Source organism: Conger conger, chromosome 1, assembly GCF_963514075.1.
Source record: "Conger conger chromosome 1, fConCon1.1, whole genome shotgun sequence".
In the NCBI taxonomy this organism is placed as follows: Eukaryota; Metazoa; Chordata; class Actinopteri; order Anguilliformes; family Congridae; genus Conger; species Conger conger.
The window spans coordinates 9,653,418-9,668,706 of NC_083760.1; the positions used below are offsets into that span (position 1 = coordinate 9,653,418).

The window sequence follows — 15,289 nt, forward strand, 5'->3', positions numbered from 1 at the left end:
TGAAATGCAATTAATCATCTTCAAAACATTTTCAGCATACAGGTGTGGATAGATTTATCTCTGACAGGATCACCGACCAAGGGAGTTGTAGAGCCTGTCTGTGGAATCCGAGAGAATCATTGGATGTCCCTGACCCAATCAGAAACAAGTACAAGTACACTTGGATTTACACTTGGCATGCGCTGTGTGGGTGAGTAAACAATGCAGGGATTATGGAAATACTTTGATGTTTTGTTTATTGTTTGTCAAACACTCTCTGGAAGAAAAAAAGATACTAGATAGGTTGTGTGTGTGCTTGGTGTGTTGCCAGCTAGCAAGATCATTCACACATCCATCACATCCAGGTTGTAATTTTGGCTTAATGTCTTTACAATGCACTCATACATACCACACAATTGGATATTGAGAAAATATACAGTATATACCTATAAATATTCAAAATTGGCTTCTTTTATTATTTATGCATGTATTTACATATATTTAATACATATACATGTATATGTATGAAATATAATACACATATTTAAAATATATTGAAATACATTTTGTTAATTTACACTCAGCACTTTATTAGGTATTCATTAGACTTATTTTTTAGACTTATTGGTCTTCTGCTGCTGTGGCCTATCCACTTTTGGGATTTGACGCATTGTGCGTTCAGAGATGCTCTTCTGCATACCACTCATGTAACGTGTGGTTCATCTGCCATATGATTGGCTGATTAAATATTTGCATTAACAACCTGGAGTGCAGAATAGCACAATAAAGTGGCTACTGGGTGAATATTATTAATTTAGGCTGTTAAATTATACATTTATTTAAAACATATATTACACAATATATTTAAATGATAATAATTTCCCACCATATATATTTAAATATATTGTATATATTGTGTCACTTTTCAGTATGGGAGAGATCAGAGCGGACAGGAAGTTACAGTGTCAGTAGATTAAACGGTAAAGGTATATCACGCCTCTAATAACACACAAGGGGAGTGTTTGAAGATCATTTTAATGGGCCCCTGCACCTCTCCACAGCCCAAAACACACTCAGTGGGCCAGTTACAGGGCCTCTGAGGAAGATAAACCCAGTCATAACAACTCAGATTGGTGGAGAAAAGAAAATATCTGTTCAGTGATTTGTTTGGCCAACTATGTGTGTATCTCTTGGCACGTACATATTTCTGTGTTTTAGAAGAGCAAAGCCCTGCACTTGAGGAATGTGGTATTATGGGAAGTGCTGATGTGGGATTTTGGTCTGCCTCACGGACATATTACTGATGTCACAATACCACATTAACCAATGACTGCAGAAGAGACAAATAACCGAAGAACAATGCAGAGGAGGAGGAAGTGACATCACTGTGGACCGGACCAATTAGCTTCTCATTAATTGATACTCGTCATTCACCCATTCACGCATACACTCACACACACACCAACGGCGATTGGCTGCCATGCAAGGCACCAACCAGCTCGTCAGGAGCATTTAGGGGTTAGGCGTCTTGCTCAGGGACACTTCGACACACCCAGGGCAGAATTGAACCGGCAATCCTCCGACTGCCAGACCACTGCTCTTACCACCTGAGCCAATGTCACCCCAATGTCACCCCACAATGAAGTAGCACAGAAAACAATGGGATGGGTTTAGGAGAGTAAACCTTTTCGGGTTCCACAGGGACATTTGTCTTGGTCTCTGGCACTGCTGCAGACACATGGAACTACATTACACAGAGCTAGTAGCAGCAGGTGATTTCTTTATAGCACATTCTTCAGGGAGTGAAGAAGTCGTTTCCGGAACAGACAGTATATTTCTACAACACAAGGATAGATCTAATCTTTTATTAACCATTTATTAATCTTTTGTTTGTTTGTTTTTTGCACTGGGGCAATGCCAAAATGAGTGTACAACAAATTCAAGGTCAGCTGCACAAAAAGATAAACGCCCTTCCATTTTTTTCAGATACAAATTTGCTGGGTAGAATGTATAGATAATTCTATGTGCAACATCTCTAACACACACACACACACACACACACACACACACAATTCTGGCCTCTCCCTCTCCGTTCGACCCTGTGCAAAATATTTCTTACAGGGTATAAAATTAGTAGAACAAGTGCTCGGACTGGTATCACGAGGAGTACCTACTGGTTGGGAATCTGATGGGGCTGCATCCATCCATCTTGAGTCACGATCACATAGCACTAAATCCATCAGCTCAGGAATCCTGTTCACCCGAGCAGACTGCCTCAGGGCGTAACCTGGCAACAGGCCAGGGAAGTGCAGGTGTGCGACAGCCCACAGCCCTGGTACGAGAAGCTGTGCTCTTTACTCCGGTATCTCTTGTCAGGCCGGCCAATGAATGCTACATTTATTTGCCATTTATTTAGCACATTTATCCAAGGCACTGCACAATTGATGCGTGTAATTAATTGATGCTTCTCATTCACCCATTCATCCTTTATTAACCTGATAACCTTGCCATAGTTTTTTTTGCATTTTTCAATGCCAATGCCACACACACACACACACACACACACACACACACACACAATTCTGGCCTCTCCCTCTCTGTTCTGCCCTGCGCAAAATATTTCTTACAGGGTATAAAATTGGTAGAACAAGTGCTCAGACTGGTATAACAAGGAGTGCCTACTGGTTGGGAATCTGCAGTGAAGTTTGTGTCTTGGTACTTTTTATGTCACAATATTCTCTCTCTCTCTCAGAGATCAACACATTTACCCTGCAACATGCCCAAGTGTCCCCGATGCAACAAGACGGTGTACTATGGTAAGTCAAACATATTTCACCTTTCAATAAAGTTTTCTGAACTTTTAAGCGATTACTGACACAACAGATTAATCTGCTGTTGAGATTGCACTGGGCTGGGAATAATAATAATTTTGATGATGTGGCCAGACAAATATAATGAAGAAAGTGTGCGAGAATGAACTCCATTATCAATCATTACTGCTTTTTCACTCAGGAAACGGAGCGTGTACATGTACTCAGTAAATAAAGGATGACTCTTGTCTTTAAAGATCAGATGCTGTAATCTGAGAGCCAAAATGGTGTCTACAAAACAGCACAGAACCCTGTCATTGCATTTATCCACAGCTTGAGGACAATGGCAACAGAATGTATCAATAATTCAGTACAGTCCAGTTGTGATTCAAAAGAAGAAGAAAAGAGTATGATTTTCATACTATTCGCAAGAGAAGTAGTTTTACAATTTTGTAACGTTTTATAGATTTGATCTTGGGCAAGGACTTGGGAGGCGGGTCATATCTTGCCTTCAAGGCTTAAACTGGTTACACTGGTTATACCTTTCCAGCCCACATATGATAAAATAATAAAATAAAATAATATATATTTTTTTAAACTCAACAAATCAATTCTAAGAGGCAGTTTAGCAGGAAAATCAAATAATGAATTGTTGGTCTTTAAATGAAAATGGTTCCTATCTATTTTTTGGTTGTTTATATCAGAATATATTGCTGTATTTGGGGGGTAAAAGGTAGCAGCTCAGAGCTACACTAAACATACAGCTTATGTGTTTGGCCATTTTTACATTACATTGCAGTTATTTAGCTGATGCTTTCATCCAAAGCAACTCGCACTGGCAACCCGTGGCAACCACACAAGTACACTCACACACTGACACACCTCAACATTCATGATCTAAAGAAAATTGGGGGCGGGGGGGACAGACTTGTCGTCCTTAAGATTAAGATAAAAACCGCTAGGTACCGATAAGGACCGCTGCCAGTGCACACACTCTGAATGAAAAAAGCAAAAGAGCATTACGGAATCATACAGACGTTGACACCGATCAGATACGGTTTGGTGGAGTTTGTACATCTGTAGCCCGGTATGTACGCTTCATTGTTGCCTTGCCAGGAAAGCTAAGTGTGATAATCGGTGTGGCCTTGGACCAAGCCTTGGACCATTTAGGGAGAAGCGCAGTCACATACAGTTATTCTATATTCTGGTTCTATTACATCACGTCCTGGGATGAAAGTGGGGCCTTTGATTATGGTTCACATTGGTGAATCACTGGCAGGTACGGTCAGATTATAGAGGGACTGAAACAACGCTCTCTCTGTGTCTCTGTGTGTCTCTCTCCCTCTCCCTCTCTCCTCCTCTCTCTCCCTCTCTCTCTCTCCCACTCCTTCTCTCTCTCCCTCTCTCTCTCTCCCTCTCTCAGTGGAGAAGGTGAGCTCACAGGGGAAAGACTGGCATGTGTGCTGTCTGAAGTGTGGAAAGTGCAACAAGGATCTGGCAGGCAGCGTGCATTCAGATGTGAGAATCCAGAACAGAGACATACCATATACATGTACTCATACATGCATACATACATACGTACACATACAGTACACACATGCACATACACATACATACATGCACACATACATGCATACACATACACAAATGGTCGAGTCGCGTATCCTAAGCCCGCGTTAGGTCACATTTCATGGAGATGACGGATTCAAGTTACCATAAATTTGAGTCACTCATAGACATTGACGGCTGTTTGATTTATCCTTATTCCAGAGTGATGGAACACCCTATTGCATTCCCTGCTACACAGACATATTTGGACCCAAGTAACGCGAAGGTGAGTAAAAATGAGAGAGTGCCCCCTTAACTACGCCCCTTCCCTTCTGAATGGAGCCCTTCCCCTGCCCCTGTCCTGTTGCCCATACGGGTGCTCCTGCCAGGTTGCATTTGGACAGTATGGGACCTGAGGTATCCTTCCCAAAGAGGCAGCATCAGCCGCAGGGCTGATCAAAACATGCTAACAACTCAACACTCACTGTGCAGCTTGGCAACAATGACTGTTCCCATCTCCCCCTGTGTTTCCATGGGAAGGGGATTCGACTGAGGCATGCTGTGTGCTATTAATAGCCCTGGCACCCCCTGGTTTGGGGTCAATTTGGGGTCTACCTGATCCCCTTTTATCCTCCATGTTGAATTGTGGTCTAATATGACAATCAGATTAGCTTAAGGGAGCTTTTTGCAGTGCAACTATCGATGCAGACATCTAATGGAAACGGCTAGGAAAGCAACAACAAAGGCAAACATTGAAACTAAACTTAGTGCACACTAATCTACCACTATCTCCCTGCACACAAAGGAAATGAGGTCAGCAATGATGTCATCGCTATCCGTGCTCCTCCATGATGTTGGAATGTTCCATGTGAGAACTGTGAGAATTTTCTTTTTTTCTGTCCTGTGATTGGCCTGTGTCCATGTCACCGCCACTGAGTTTGCTTTCTGGGTTTGGTGTGATGTGATGCGATTTTCTCCCGTAGGGTTTGGACATGGGGGCACCAAAAAGCCACACATTGGGACCCTGAGAAAGGTAAGAATATATCTGTTTTTCTGAGGCAGATTTCTTTGGAAACTGTAATAAAAGCGTCATAACTCCTTTAGTATAGCTACTCCATACACATCCAGATAACCATATTGTGATAATCTACTTTTGTTCTCCCACAGTACATTCTTGCATTGCAGAACCTGTCTGAATTAATAAAGGTTAATAAGTTCAATAATTTGCAGATGATGCCTCCTTCGGTTACTCAAAGGAAAATGGATGCCAAGAGATGGACGGAAGACAACAGTCGATTCGCCATGTTACCTACAGAATATGTTTTTAATGCAAATAAAATGTTTTACTAAATGCATAAAAGCATGCAGATGTGGTCAAGAGGTTCAACAGTTGTTCAGACCAAATGTCAGAATGGGGAAGAAAAGTGACTTTGACCATGGAACGATTGTTGGTGTCTCAGAAACTGCTGATCTCCAGTGATTTTCACTCACACGATTTCTGTGAGTTTCTGGAGTCAGTAGAAAATTGTATGAAAAACAAAAAACATCCAGTGAGCAGCAGTTCTGTGGGCAGAAACGCATTGTTAATGAGAGAGGTCAGAGGAGAAGGGCCAGACTGGTCGAAGCTGACAGGAAGGCGACGGTAACGCAAATAATCACACATTACAACAATGCATCAAAACTCTAAGTGGATAGGCAACAGTAGCAGAAGACCAATTGGTCTAAAAATAGTCAAATAAATACCTAATAAAGTGCTCACTGGGTGTATTATGTACAATACCTGGGCGTCTGTCAGTCCTTCTGTCACTATGACCACCTGCCCCAAGTCCGGTCTCAGCAGACCCAGGGTGAACCTTCTCTGAACCCAGTCAGTCAGTGAGGCATGTCGGGCTCATGAGCCCGGCTCACATTACAGCGCTGCAAGTACAAATGGGTCAGGTGGGAGGAATCCAAAAATTCAGCCTCAGTGGGGGAATCCTCAGTCCAAAAAAAAAAAAAAAAAAAAAGACTCATTACAGCTAAAACTGGGCACAGTCCATCCTCCACGATGGATTCGCCATTTAGAAAAACAGATCTCATGAGAAGCACTGTCACTTTGACCACTCCATAATTTTCATTTTTATATTTCATAAAATAAAAGTATGTAACACTTCCATAACTCAAGCGGACCTCATAAACTGAGATGGTCTACAGCTGAAGCCACACCCCATGATGAAGACAGGTGAGGGGTATGGGTGCCTTAGGCCTTCTGTGCTTGACTGAATAAGCTCCTGGTATCTCCAGTGCCTAGTCTGCTCAGCGCATTTACATCGAAATATATACATTATCAGTTTTCCGCACCTTTGGGGTACACTGTAGATATGTCGGTACCAACCAAATCAAAGACATATTGGAGCGAAACAGCTGCTCCGTGACCTTATTTAGTCAGTCTGTCCCTCCGCTGGGGCGGCACTGTCCCACCGGCTGTGTTTTCCACCGCCCAGTATTCTGAGGGGATCGCTTATTCCTCAAACCGAAATAACATCATTATGCACAGCCTCGCAGCCCGCGAAATCCCTGCGAGCTTCAGAGCCAGCGTCCAATCAGAACGCGACGATCACTGCAGGACTGCCTGTCGCTGGAAGCCACTCTCCTATCTAATCTCGATCAGTGACCTTAGTCTGAGTCTGTGTGGCACTCTTGTTGATAACTTTGTTTGGTTGTCATGGGGATGACAGATTTTTTTTAAATCTTTTTTTTAAGGGAGGCCAAAATGGCCACAACTGTACCACATTTCAATGGTGTGAACCTTCTAGAGAACATAAGCTTTTAACTCTGACAGACTACAAGTGGTCCCTACTGAACACCTGAAGACTTGTCACTGGCCACTGTCCAATTGGCCCACTGCACACAAATATAGAATTCTAAAGCACAGGTTCACGCATGCCAGCTCACACACACACACACACACACACACACACACACACACACACACACACACATTGGACATTTTGAAATAGGTATGCCATTGTAAACGCCACAAGATAAACAGCCTTAAGTACTTCTGTCACATAACTTGATCATATAAACAGATCGTCGTGTCGCTGACTTCAATCTCACTTTCGTTGTTCTCGGTTAGCTCGTACGTACGCGCGCGCGCGCGCGCGCCCCCGCCCACAGGTTTTGGCCTCTCCCTCTCAGTTCTTCCGTACTTCTATTCGCGGTATAAATAAAGAGCGAACACGCTCTGGACACAGTGCGGACTAACGAGGCGTGGCTACTGGCAGGTGACTTGCACTTTAATCTAAGGATTTTCTCTTCCGGAGATCAACACATTTACTCTGCAATATGCCTAAGTGTCCCAAATGCACCAAGGAAGTTTACTTCGGTAAGAAAACCTTATTTCACCTTTCAAGAAAGTTTTCAGGCTTTTTAAGTGATAACTGAGTCTACAAATGAAGCAACAGTTTTTCACGTAGCTATGTCATCGTAAAACTTAAAGTGAGTTGATGGATATAACGGTAAATTAGTCAACATATTTAAACTTAAAAAACGGACATAAATAACGGAATTCATATTTACATACGTATGACTCCTTGCAGGTGCTTCAAACGCAGGTTATAAAAAAAACAACAAAAAAACATAGAACTTAGATGCACGTGATTATTACATGGGAAAATGCATGGAGAAATGCAGTTTTGATGGTTCAAAATCTATTTCCTGTTTCATTTAAAAACAATACGTGTCTTTCCTTGTTCAGTTATTATTACATGTTTAAAAACTTTAAAACATTTTTTAAAATATAAATTAACATGTAAAGTTTGACAATGGCTGCCAGGCAAATATATGGAATAAATCGCGTGCAGGAATAAACCAGGAAGATTGTAACCTCCAGAAAGTACCATGGAAAAGGATATTTCAAAATTTGCAGTGAAATTGACCGTTACAATGCTTCTGTTTTTGTTACAAAATTGAATGCGACTCGAAAGCATGTATAGGTACTAAGTAAAAATATCACTTCTGTCTTTAAAATTGGGATCAGATACTGTAACGTGAGTCAACGTTGTTTTTGACAAAACGCTCTTGTTACATTTAGGCAGGGCAACGGCAACACAATTTCTTGCTAATTCAAGACATTCCCGTTGGGATTCACACGAATATGATTTTCATACGGTGGATATGCAAGAAAAAGTATTATTATTTTTTATTTTTTTTATTTTTTTGCAACTCTGTGCATTGTATTAGGAACATCAAGCGGGGGTCACACCTTGTTTACAGCCAAGTCAGACCTTCCCAACTCGCAGTAATAAAACAAAAACCTCAACAGACAGTTTCGCTAGTAAGAGGCAGTTTAACCTGGATTTCAAATAAATACCTGGGTTTTAAAATAAAAATAGGCTTTTTTTTTAGGTTTTATGGTTGTTTTCATCAAAATACATTTTATTTAATACGTTGTATTTGTTCTGTCCATAAGTCCCTTCACTCTTCCTCCTCCTCCCTTCATCTTCCTCTCTTTCCCCCGTTGCTCTGGTCTCCCCTCTCCATCCTTTTCAAAAAAATAAATGTTGAAATGGAAACGGTCATTCCGACTGCTTCACGGTCTAATGTATGGAACGTGCTCGCTGCTGCAAGCCAAGAGGGAAACACCACAGCCTGTCAGACGGACAGACATCTGCAGCGATGCTAGCATTGTTAGCACAGTACATGCAGCACTGCTACTGAAGTACATATAGCACTGTTAGCGCAGTACATGCAACATTGCAATTGCAATACATTCAGCACTGCTATTCCAGTGCACACAGTGCTGAGAGAGAGGGGGATTTTTTTTCCATTGACGATTAAGATTTAATCTTTGAGAGTCAGCACTGGAAGGTTGGTGGACGATATATATTTCCTGTTTTTCTCTTCTTCTTTTTTTCCCTCCACATAACACTTGAGATTTGGTCGTTCATTGAGCTGCCGTGTAGCTGCCTGCTATGTAGCCTGATGGTTGCTGGATGCACTTAGTTATTGGCAGGTTGCAACAGCGAGACAGGAAGTTGACATGGGTACACAGGAAATGGAAATGCAACAGTAAATGTGGATGAGTTGTAGAAACTGAGAGAATTAGAATGAAGAGAAAAGCCTCAACAAGGTCGTTTTTAACACTTTTTACCCTCAGTCTCCTCAAGCTGATCTATCCAATCAGGTTTCTAAGCACATCCCCACATGCATGTAGCGGATGTCTAAGCATGTGTAGTCAGCTGCAACTTCACTTTACTTCTACAATCCAAAAGCTACATTTTGGTACTGCATAATTTCCCTGCAGGACTGCAGATCTTCCGAAAGGTAAACTGCAGGTGCATGATCAACCAGAGGGGGGCGCTATTTCCTGATGGGTTGAGAAATACCCTTTCTCCCAGTATAATACTACACTCTCCGAAAAAATGGTTATTTGACTTATCTCCATAGGAGAATCCCATTGTAGTTCATCATGGAACCTCCCCAGAACCCCAGAGAAAGAACCTTTGCACTAGATTGGGTTCCTCTACGGCAGGGATCAGGCCCTCAAATCCAAATCCAGCCCTGTATTTGGGTAATTCTCCTGGGTAATTAACTGAACATTTAGTGCTACTGATTGTCTTCACACCTGACCCCCAGGTAAAGGGAGGGTGGAAATTAAGAGCAGCAGTTCTCAGCCCTGAAAGACCATGAGTTGATGACCCCTGTTGTATGGAGAGACCCAGAGAAGCCTCTTGGAAGCTGAAAGTCTAGGGCCAGTCTAAGTCCTCACTCTCGGACACAGTCACAGTCACACTCGGTGCTGGCGAATGATCAGTGTTAAATTTGGAAGCACAAGGTGGATCAATGAATACCGAATCAGCGGGTAGATCCCTTGAGAACCCCACCAAAGGGCGCAATATTGGTCTTGGCCACCAGATTAATCATCTGAAAGAAAAACAGCTGAAATCTAACAGCCCACCGCTACTCTAAACACGCAGCTTAGCGTTCAGCAGTTTGGTTTTCCTGGTCGGGCTCCAGTCACTGTTAGTGTTGGACGGGCTCTGTAACTGACACGGACTGAGTATCGCTGGGATTTCGGGAGGTTGATGTGGAAAGCAAACACGGCTCCCCTGTCTCCCTTCGTGCTAAACTGCCCCGCTGAGAAACATCTCCAAGTGCGTGAGCAGCTGGAGCCGTTGCTCATGGCAACCCCGCAAATACGGTCTCCTGTTTGACACTCTCGTATTCATACCCTTCGATATTCATAATTGTCAAAAAATAATTGGGGGCGGGTGGGGGGGGGGTGTTCTTGTCATCGTTCGGTTTTAAGACAAGAACCAGAGGACCACTGTCACCGCGCACCCTCCCAGCGGAAGCGACGGCCCGTTATGAAAACACAGACGTCGTCGCCGATCAGATACTGTGCGTGGGAAGTGTCCGCGGAGCTTGTCCGTCCGTGGCACAGTACGAACGCTCCCTTATTGTCCTGCCAGGACGGCTGGGGTAGCTTCCGTTTGTCTGAAACGTCTTGTTTTTGGAAGAAAAGTACGATAATCGGTGCGGCTTGGACCGGGCCCAGGTCTACTCCACCAGGCCCTCTGGAATGCAGGGAAATTAGGAGATTCTGGCTGCCGGCCCTCCTCCGTGGTCTCTTCAATCCTCCTCTGCCTTTTCTTCTCTTCTCCCATCATCGTAGTCCCCTGTAGGGTACTTGACTCTCTGGTCTTAATCTGAAGAAGCATGTATTCCATTACATGCTGAAACCTACGCTGCAAGGGCCATTCAATAAAAATAAAATATTTCTGAAAAAGTTTTCATTTGTTTTTTCCATCCAAGACACTTTTTTCTGTCGGGTCTCAAGGTGATTTTGTAATACAGGGGGAAAGTGCATAGTCTGCATTGGTCAAGAGTAAAGCAGAAAGTCAATCACAATTTTGAATCATCAATATACCATCTTATGAATTTTGGGGTTGTAGGAGTGGAGTAAAATATCTCAATTGAGTTTTTTGAATGGTATGAAATATATGAAAAAATATACGTAAGTTTGTGAGGATGGCAGGGCTGCCCATCCCCGTTCCTGGAGAGTCATTTCAACCCTAATTTTCTGCACTTGATTCTACAAATTAGCAGCTCATTGAGATCTGAAGCTGTTGAATGAGGTGTGCTTTGTTAAGGTTGGAGTGAAAACCCCCAGGATATTAGATCTCCAGGAACAGGGTTGGGCAGCCCTGCCCTAAGAAAATTCAGCAGAACATTTCTGCTGAATGTATTGCACACGCAGTGTCTTTTGGTCTGACTCAGGGGCGGTTAATTCAACAGTCATCTTCTTGCATAACTGACTCTCACTCTGACAGTGTGATGTCATAGCGCAAGAGATTTTCCCTGCTCCCACACCTTCACCAGCCATAAAAATATTATCACGGGGTGTCTCGGTGGCGCAGCCTGTAGAGCACTGACCGCATGCTCATTGCGAGCCGCGACGTCGGCGGTTCGAATCCGACGGTCTGACATTTGTTGCATGTCTTTCCCTCTCTCTCCCTCCCATTCTTCCTGTCTCTCTATACTACACTGTCCAATAAAGCTGAAAAAGGCCTAAAAAATATTATCACAAGCACGAGTGTTATCTTTCCACATGTTATTATGACTCTTGATCACGGCTTATTGTTGCACCTGCCTGTTTCCATGGCTTCACCCGGCCGATAAGCACATCAGCATCAGGAATTCCTGAAGTCAACAGGGACCACACCCACGAATAATTCCCCATTAGAGCCAGACGTCTTATCTGCATTGAGCAGTGAAGGGAGGGCGATGGTCGGTGGCTAATGCTAACGGAGGGTAATGGTCCCCGTAAGTCACCTTACATTGCCCACAACGCACTGCTTCCCAAAATGTACTTTTAGGAGGAAACTCCATTCAGAAGACCTGATATAGTACCGCTGGTTTCATTACATCACATCACATCCTGGCAGCTGCTGTAAGATGGTAGAGCATGGAGATGCTGTCTGTCAGTCTGTCTAATTATCTCTCTCTCCCTCTCTTCCTCCCTTTTCCTCCCCTCTCTCCTCTCTCTCTCCCTCCCTTCTATCTCTCCCTCTCTCTCCCTCCCCCTCTCTCCCTCTCATCCCCTCTTTTCGTCCCCTCTCTCCCTCCCTTTCTCTCTCTCTCAGCGGAGAGGGTGACCTCCCTGGGGAAGGACTGGCACAGGCCGTGTCTGAAGTGTGAGAAGTGCAGCAAGACTCTGTCCCCTGGCTCGCACGCAGAGGTGGGAGTCCAGCATAGAGACCACATGCATACACACACATATACCATACACACATACACACATATGCACACACACGCACATATACCATACACACATACACACACATGCACACACACACACATATACCATACACACATACACACGTGCACACACATACATATACCATACACACACATAATACATGCACATATAATACACACACACACACACATAATACATGCACATATAATATACACACACACACCACACAAGCATAATACACACACATGCACACCACACACACACATAATACATACATATACACGCACACACAGATACACACATACTGTCCACATGTGGGTGACATTGTCCCAGAGGGTTGTCTGTTCGATCCCATGTGTCAACGTGTCCCTGAGCACGACACCTAACCCCCAAATGCTCCTGACGAGCTGCTTGGTGCCTGTTGGTGTGTGAGTGTGTGTGTGAATTGGTGAATTAGAAGCATCAATTGTAAAGCACTTTGGATAACCATTTACACACACACAAACACACACACACACCCACATATACATGCTCACTCACGTGCAGATACACACAAACTCACATGCACATGCTCACACACACTAACACAGACACACACACAGGGTGGTCACTCTCAATTGCGATTTTTTTTACAACATCAGAATTTGTCTGCAGAACGCAGATAATTTCACACCGATGATGGATTAAACATGCATCTCAGTTTCACTGTTACGACATTAACCGACGTTTCTACCCTTTCTCCAGCATGAAGGGAAGCCGTACTGCAACAAACCCTGTTACTCAGCACTCTTTGGACCCAAAGGTCGGTAAAACCTCCCACCTGATCCCTTCCCGTATGAATAGAGCACATCACCTGTCCATGTAAGATTGCAGGTGCCCCTACCAAATAGTTTTTGGACAGTCTAGGAACTTCAGTGCACTGTTAAAAAAATAAAAATAAAATAAAAAAGTATATAAGTCTGCATTCAAATGTAATGTTACGTGAACTTGAGAAGACAAGTTGTTACACTAATTAGTAAAAAAAAAGTTCAACTTAACTGATAGGGTTCCCATACATCATGTCAGGTGGGAAATCGTTTTATCCAGCAGCATGGAAAAATATTAGTTTGATCCTAAAATATGCACACTTCGCCGAAAATTCAGAAAATCCACAAATCAACACATAAGCTCGAGGATGATATGAAAAGCTCAAACATACAAAAAATAAGCGTGTGGGTTTTTAAAATTGGAAGGCAGCATAGACACACAAAGTTGAAACCATTTTTTTTTTTACAGTGTGCCCTCCCCAATGAAGTAGCTTCAGCAACAGGGCTGAGCAAAATATGCTAACAACTCGTCAATCACAGAGTAGCTTAGCAACAATGACTGTCCCCCTCTCCCCCTGTGTCTCCATTGGAGGGACTGAGGCATGCTGTTTGCTATTAATAGCCCCAGCACCCCCTGTTTCGGGGTCCATGTGGGGTCTACCTGATCCCCTTTTATCCTCCATTTTGAAGTCTGGTCCAATATGGCAATCAGCTAAAGCTTAAGTGAGCTTTTGCAGTGTAATTATCTCTGCTCACATCAATGGGAAAGGGCCAGGAAAAGAAACAGAAAAGGTAATCATCGAAAGGGAGGATGATGAACACCATTCCATCTCCGATCTCCCTGCACACACACACTCAAATGAGGTCAGCAGTGATGTCATCATGATCCGTGCTACTTTTGGAATGTTCCCTGTGAGAAAGAGTTTTTTGTTCGCTTTTTTTTTCTTCAGTCGTGTGATTGGTCAGTAGTCGTGTTGTCACCGCTGCAGAGTTTCACAAAAAAGTTCCACGAGACCCCTGGCTCGAGTTCCACTCTTGTGGTCCCACTATTCCGATTTCCGCCCGCCGCTAATGTAGCATGGTTAGCTCAGCTAGTTCGCTAGTAAGCACGGATGGTGCAGTGAAAGCGAAGGCTGGTAGCAGGTTATCGCGACAACACTCCCCAATGACGTAACCCTCAAATTCAAAAGAACATTGTTGCCCTTGGCTAGAGGCGAGTTTGTCTTTAGCTGACTGGTAACGCGTTCGTTCAACAAATAATTTGGACAAGTGAGAGGCCGGGGTTCAAATCCCACCTCGGACTCAAGCAATTTCACACCTGTTACACTACTAAGCCCACACTGTTTTTGAGCCTTAAGCAAACTTCAGAGCGGTGTTTGATGCAGTTTTCCCCCACAGGGTTTGGGCATGGAGGCACTGAAAGTCACAGCTTCAACTAGAGCCCGTGGACGGTAAGGACATGTCAGTATGTCTGGGGAATTGTGTAATAAACATGTAATAATGATTTTATTATAGCTGTACTCTTTACACGAATACACGGTTTGTGACGTTGTGAGAATTCTCCGCGCTTTCCTGCACTGACTTCTGTTCCCTCCCTAGGTTACTCACTGAAGGATGGCTGCCCAGAGACGGACAACACTTGAGTCACCTTGTAATCGATATGCTTTTAAACCAAAGAAAAGTTTGACTGAAATATTTCTTGTTTCATAATTAGTAATTAGTTAACTCATCGATATCACTTGTTGTACTTGTCTGATGAACGTACCAGGCCTTTGCTGTGCCTGATTGTGAAGGTTCGGATTTTTTCACCTGTACTTTAAAGGGTTTTATAACAATCGCTTAAATCCATTGTTTTTTGTTTGTTTTGTTTTGGTTTTCATCAATTAAAATAATCTACCCGA

General features: G+C 43.3%; 1 protein-coding gene and 1 long non-coding RNA gene across 2 annotated transcripts; both read left to right on the forward strand.

Moving 5' to 3' along the window:
- Positions 1-2,625: 2,625 nt before the first annotated feature.
- LOC133130144 (uncharacterized) lies at positions 2,626-6,114 on the forward strand. Its single transcript, XR_009708912.1, has 5 exons — positions 2,626-2,795; positions 4,213-4,307; positions 4,560-4,623; positions 5,321-5,370; positions 5,568-6,114. It is a non-coding gene; the product is annotated as an uncharacterized LOC133130144 (long non-coding RNA).
- A 1,431-nt stretch (positions 6,115-7,545) lies between these two features.
- Positions 7,546-15,289, forward strand: crip1 (cysteine-rich protein 1). Its single transcript, XM_061244440.1, has 5 exons — positions 7,546-7,704; positions 12,467-12,561; positions 13,327-13,384; positions 14,787-14,839; positions 14,988-15,289. The coding sequence occupies exons 1-4, from the start codon at positions 7,665-7,667 to the stop codon at positions 14,825-14,827; spliced, it is 234 nt and encodes a 77-aa protein (XP_061100424.1). The 5' UTR covers positions 7,546-7,664; the 3' UTR covers positions 14,828-14,839; positions 14,988-15,289.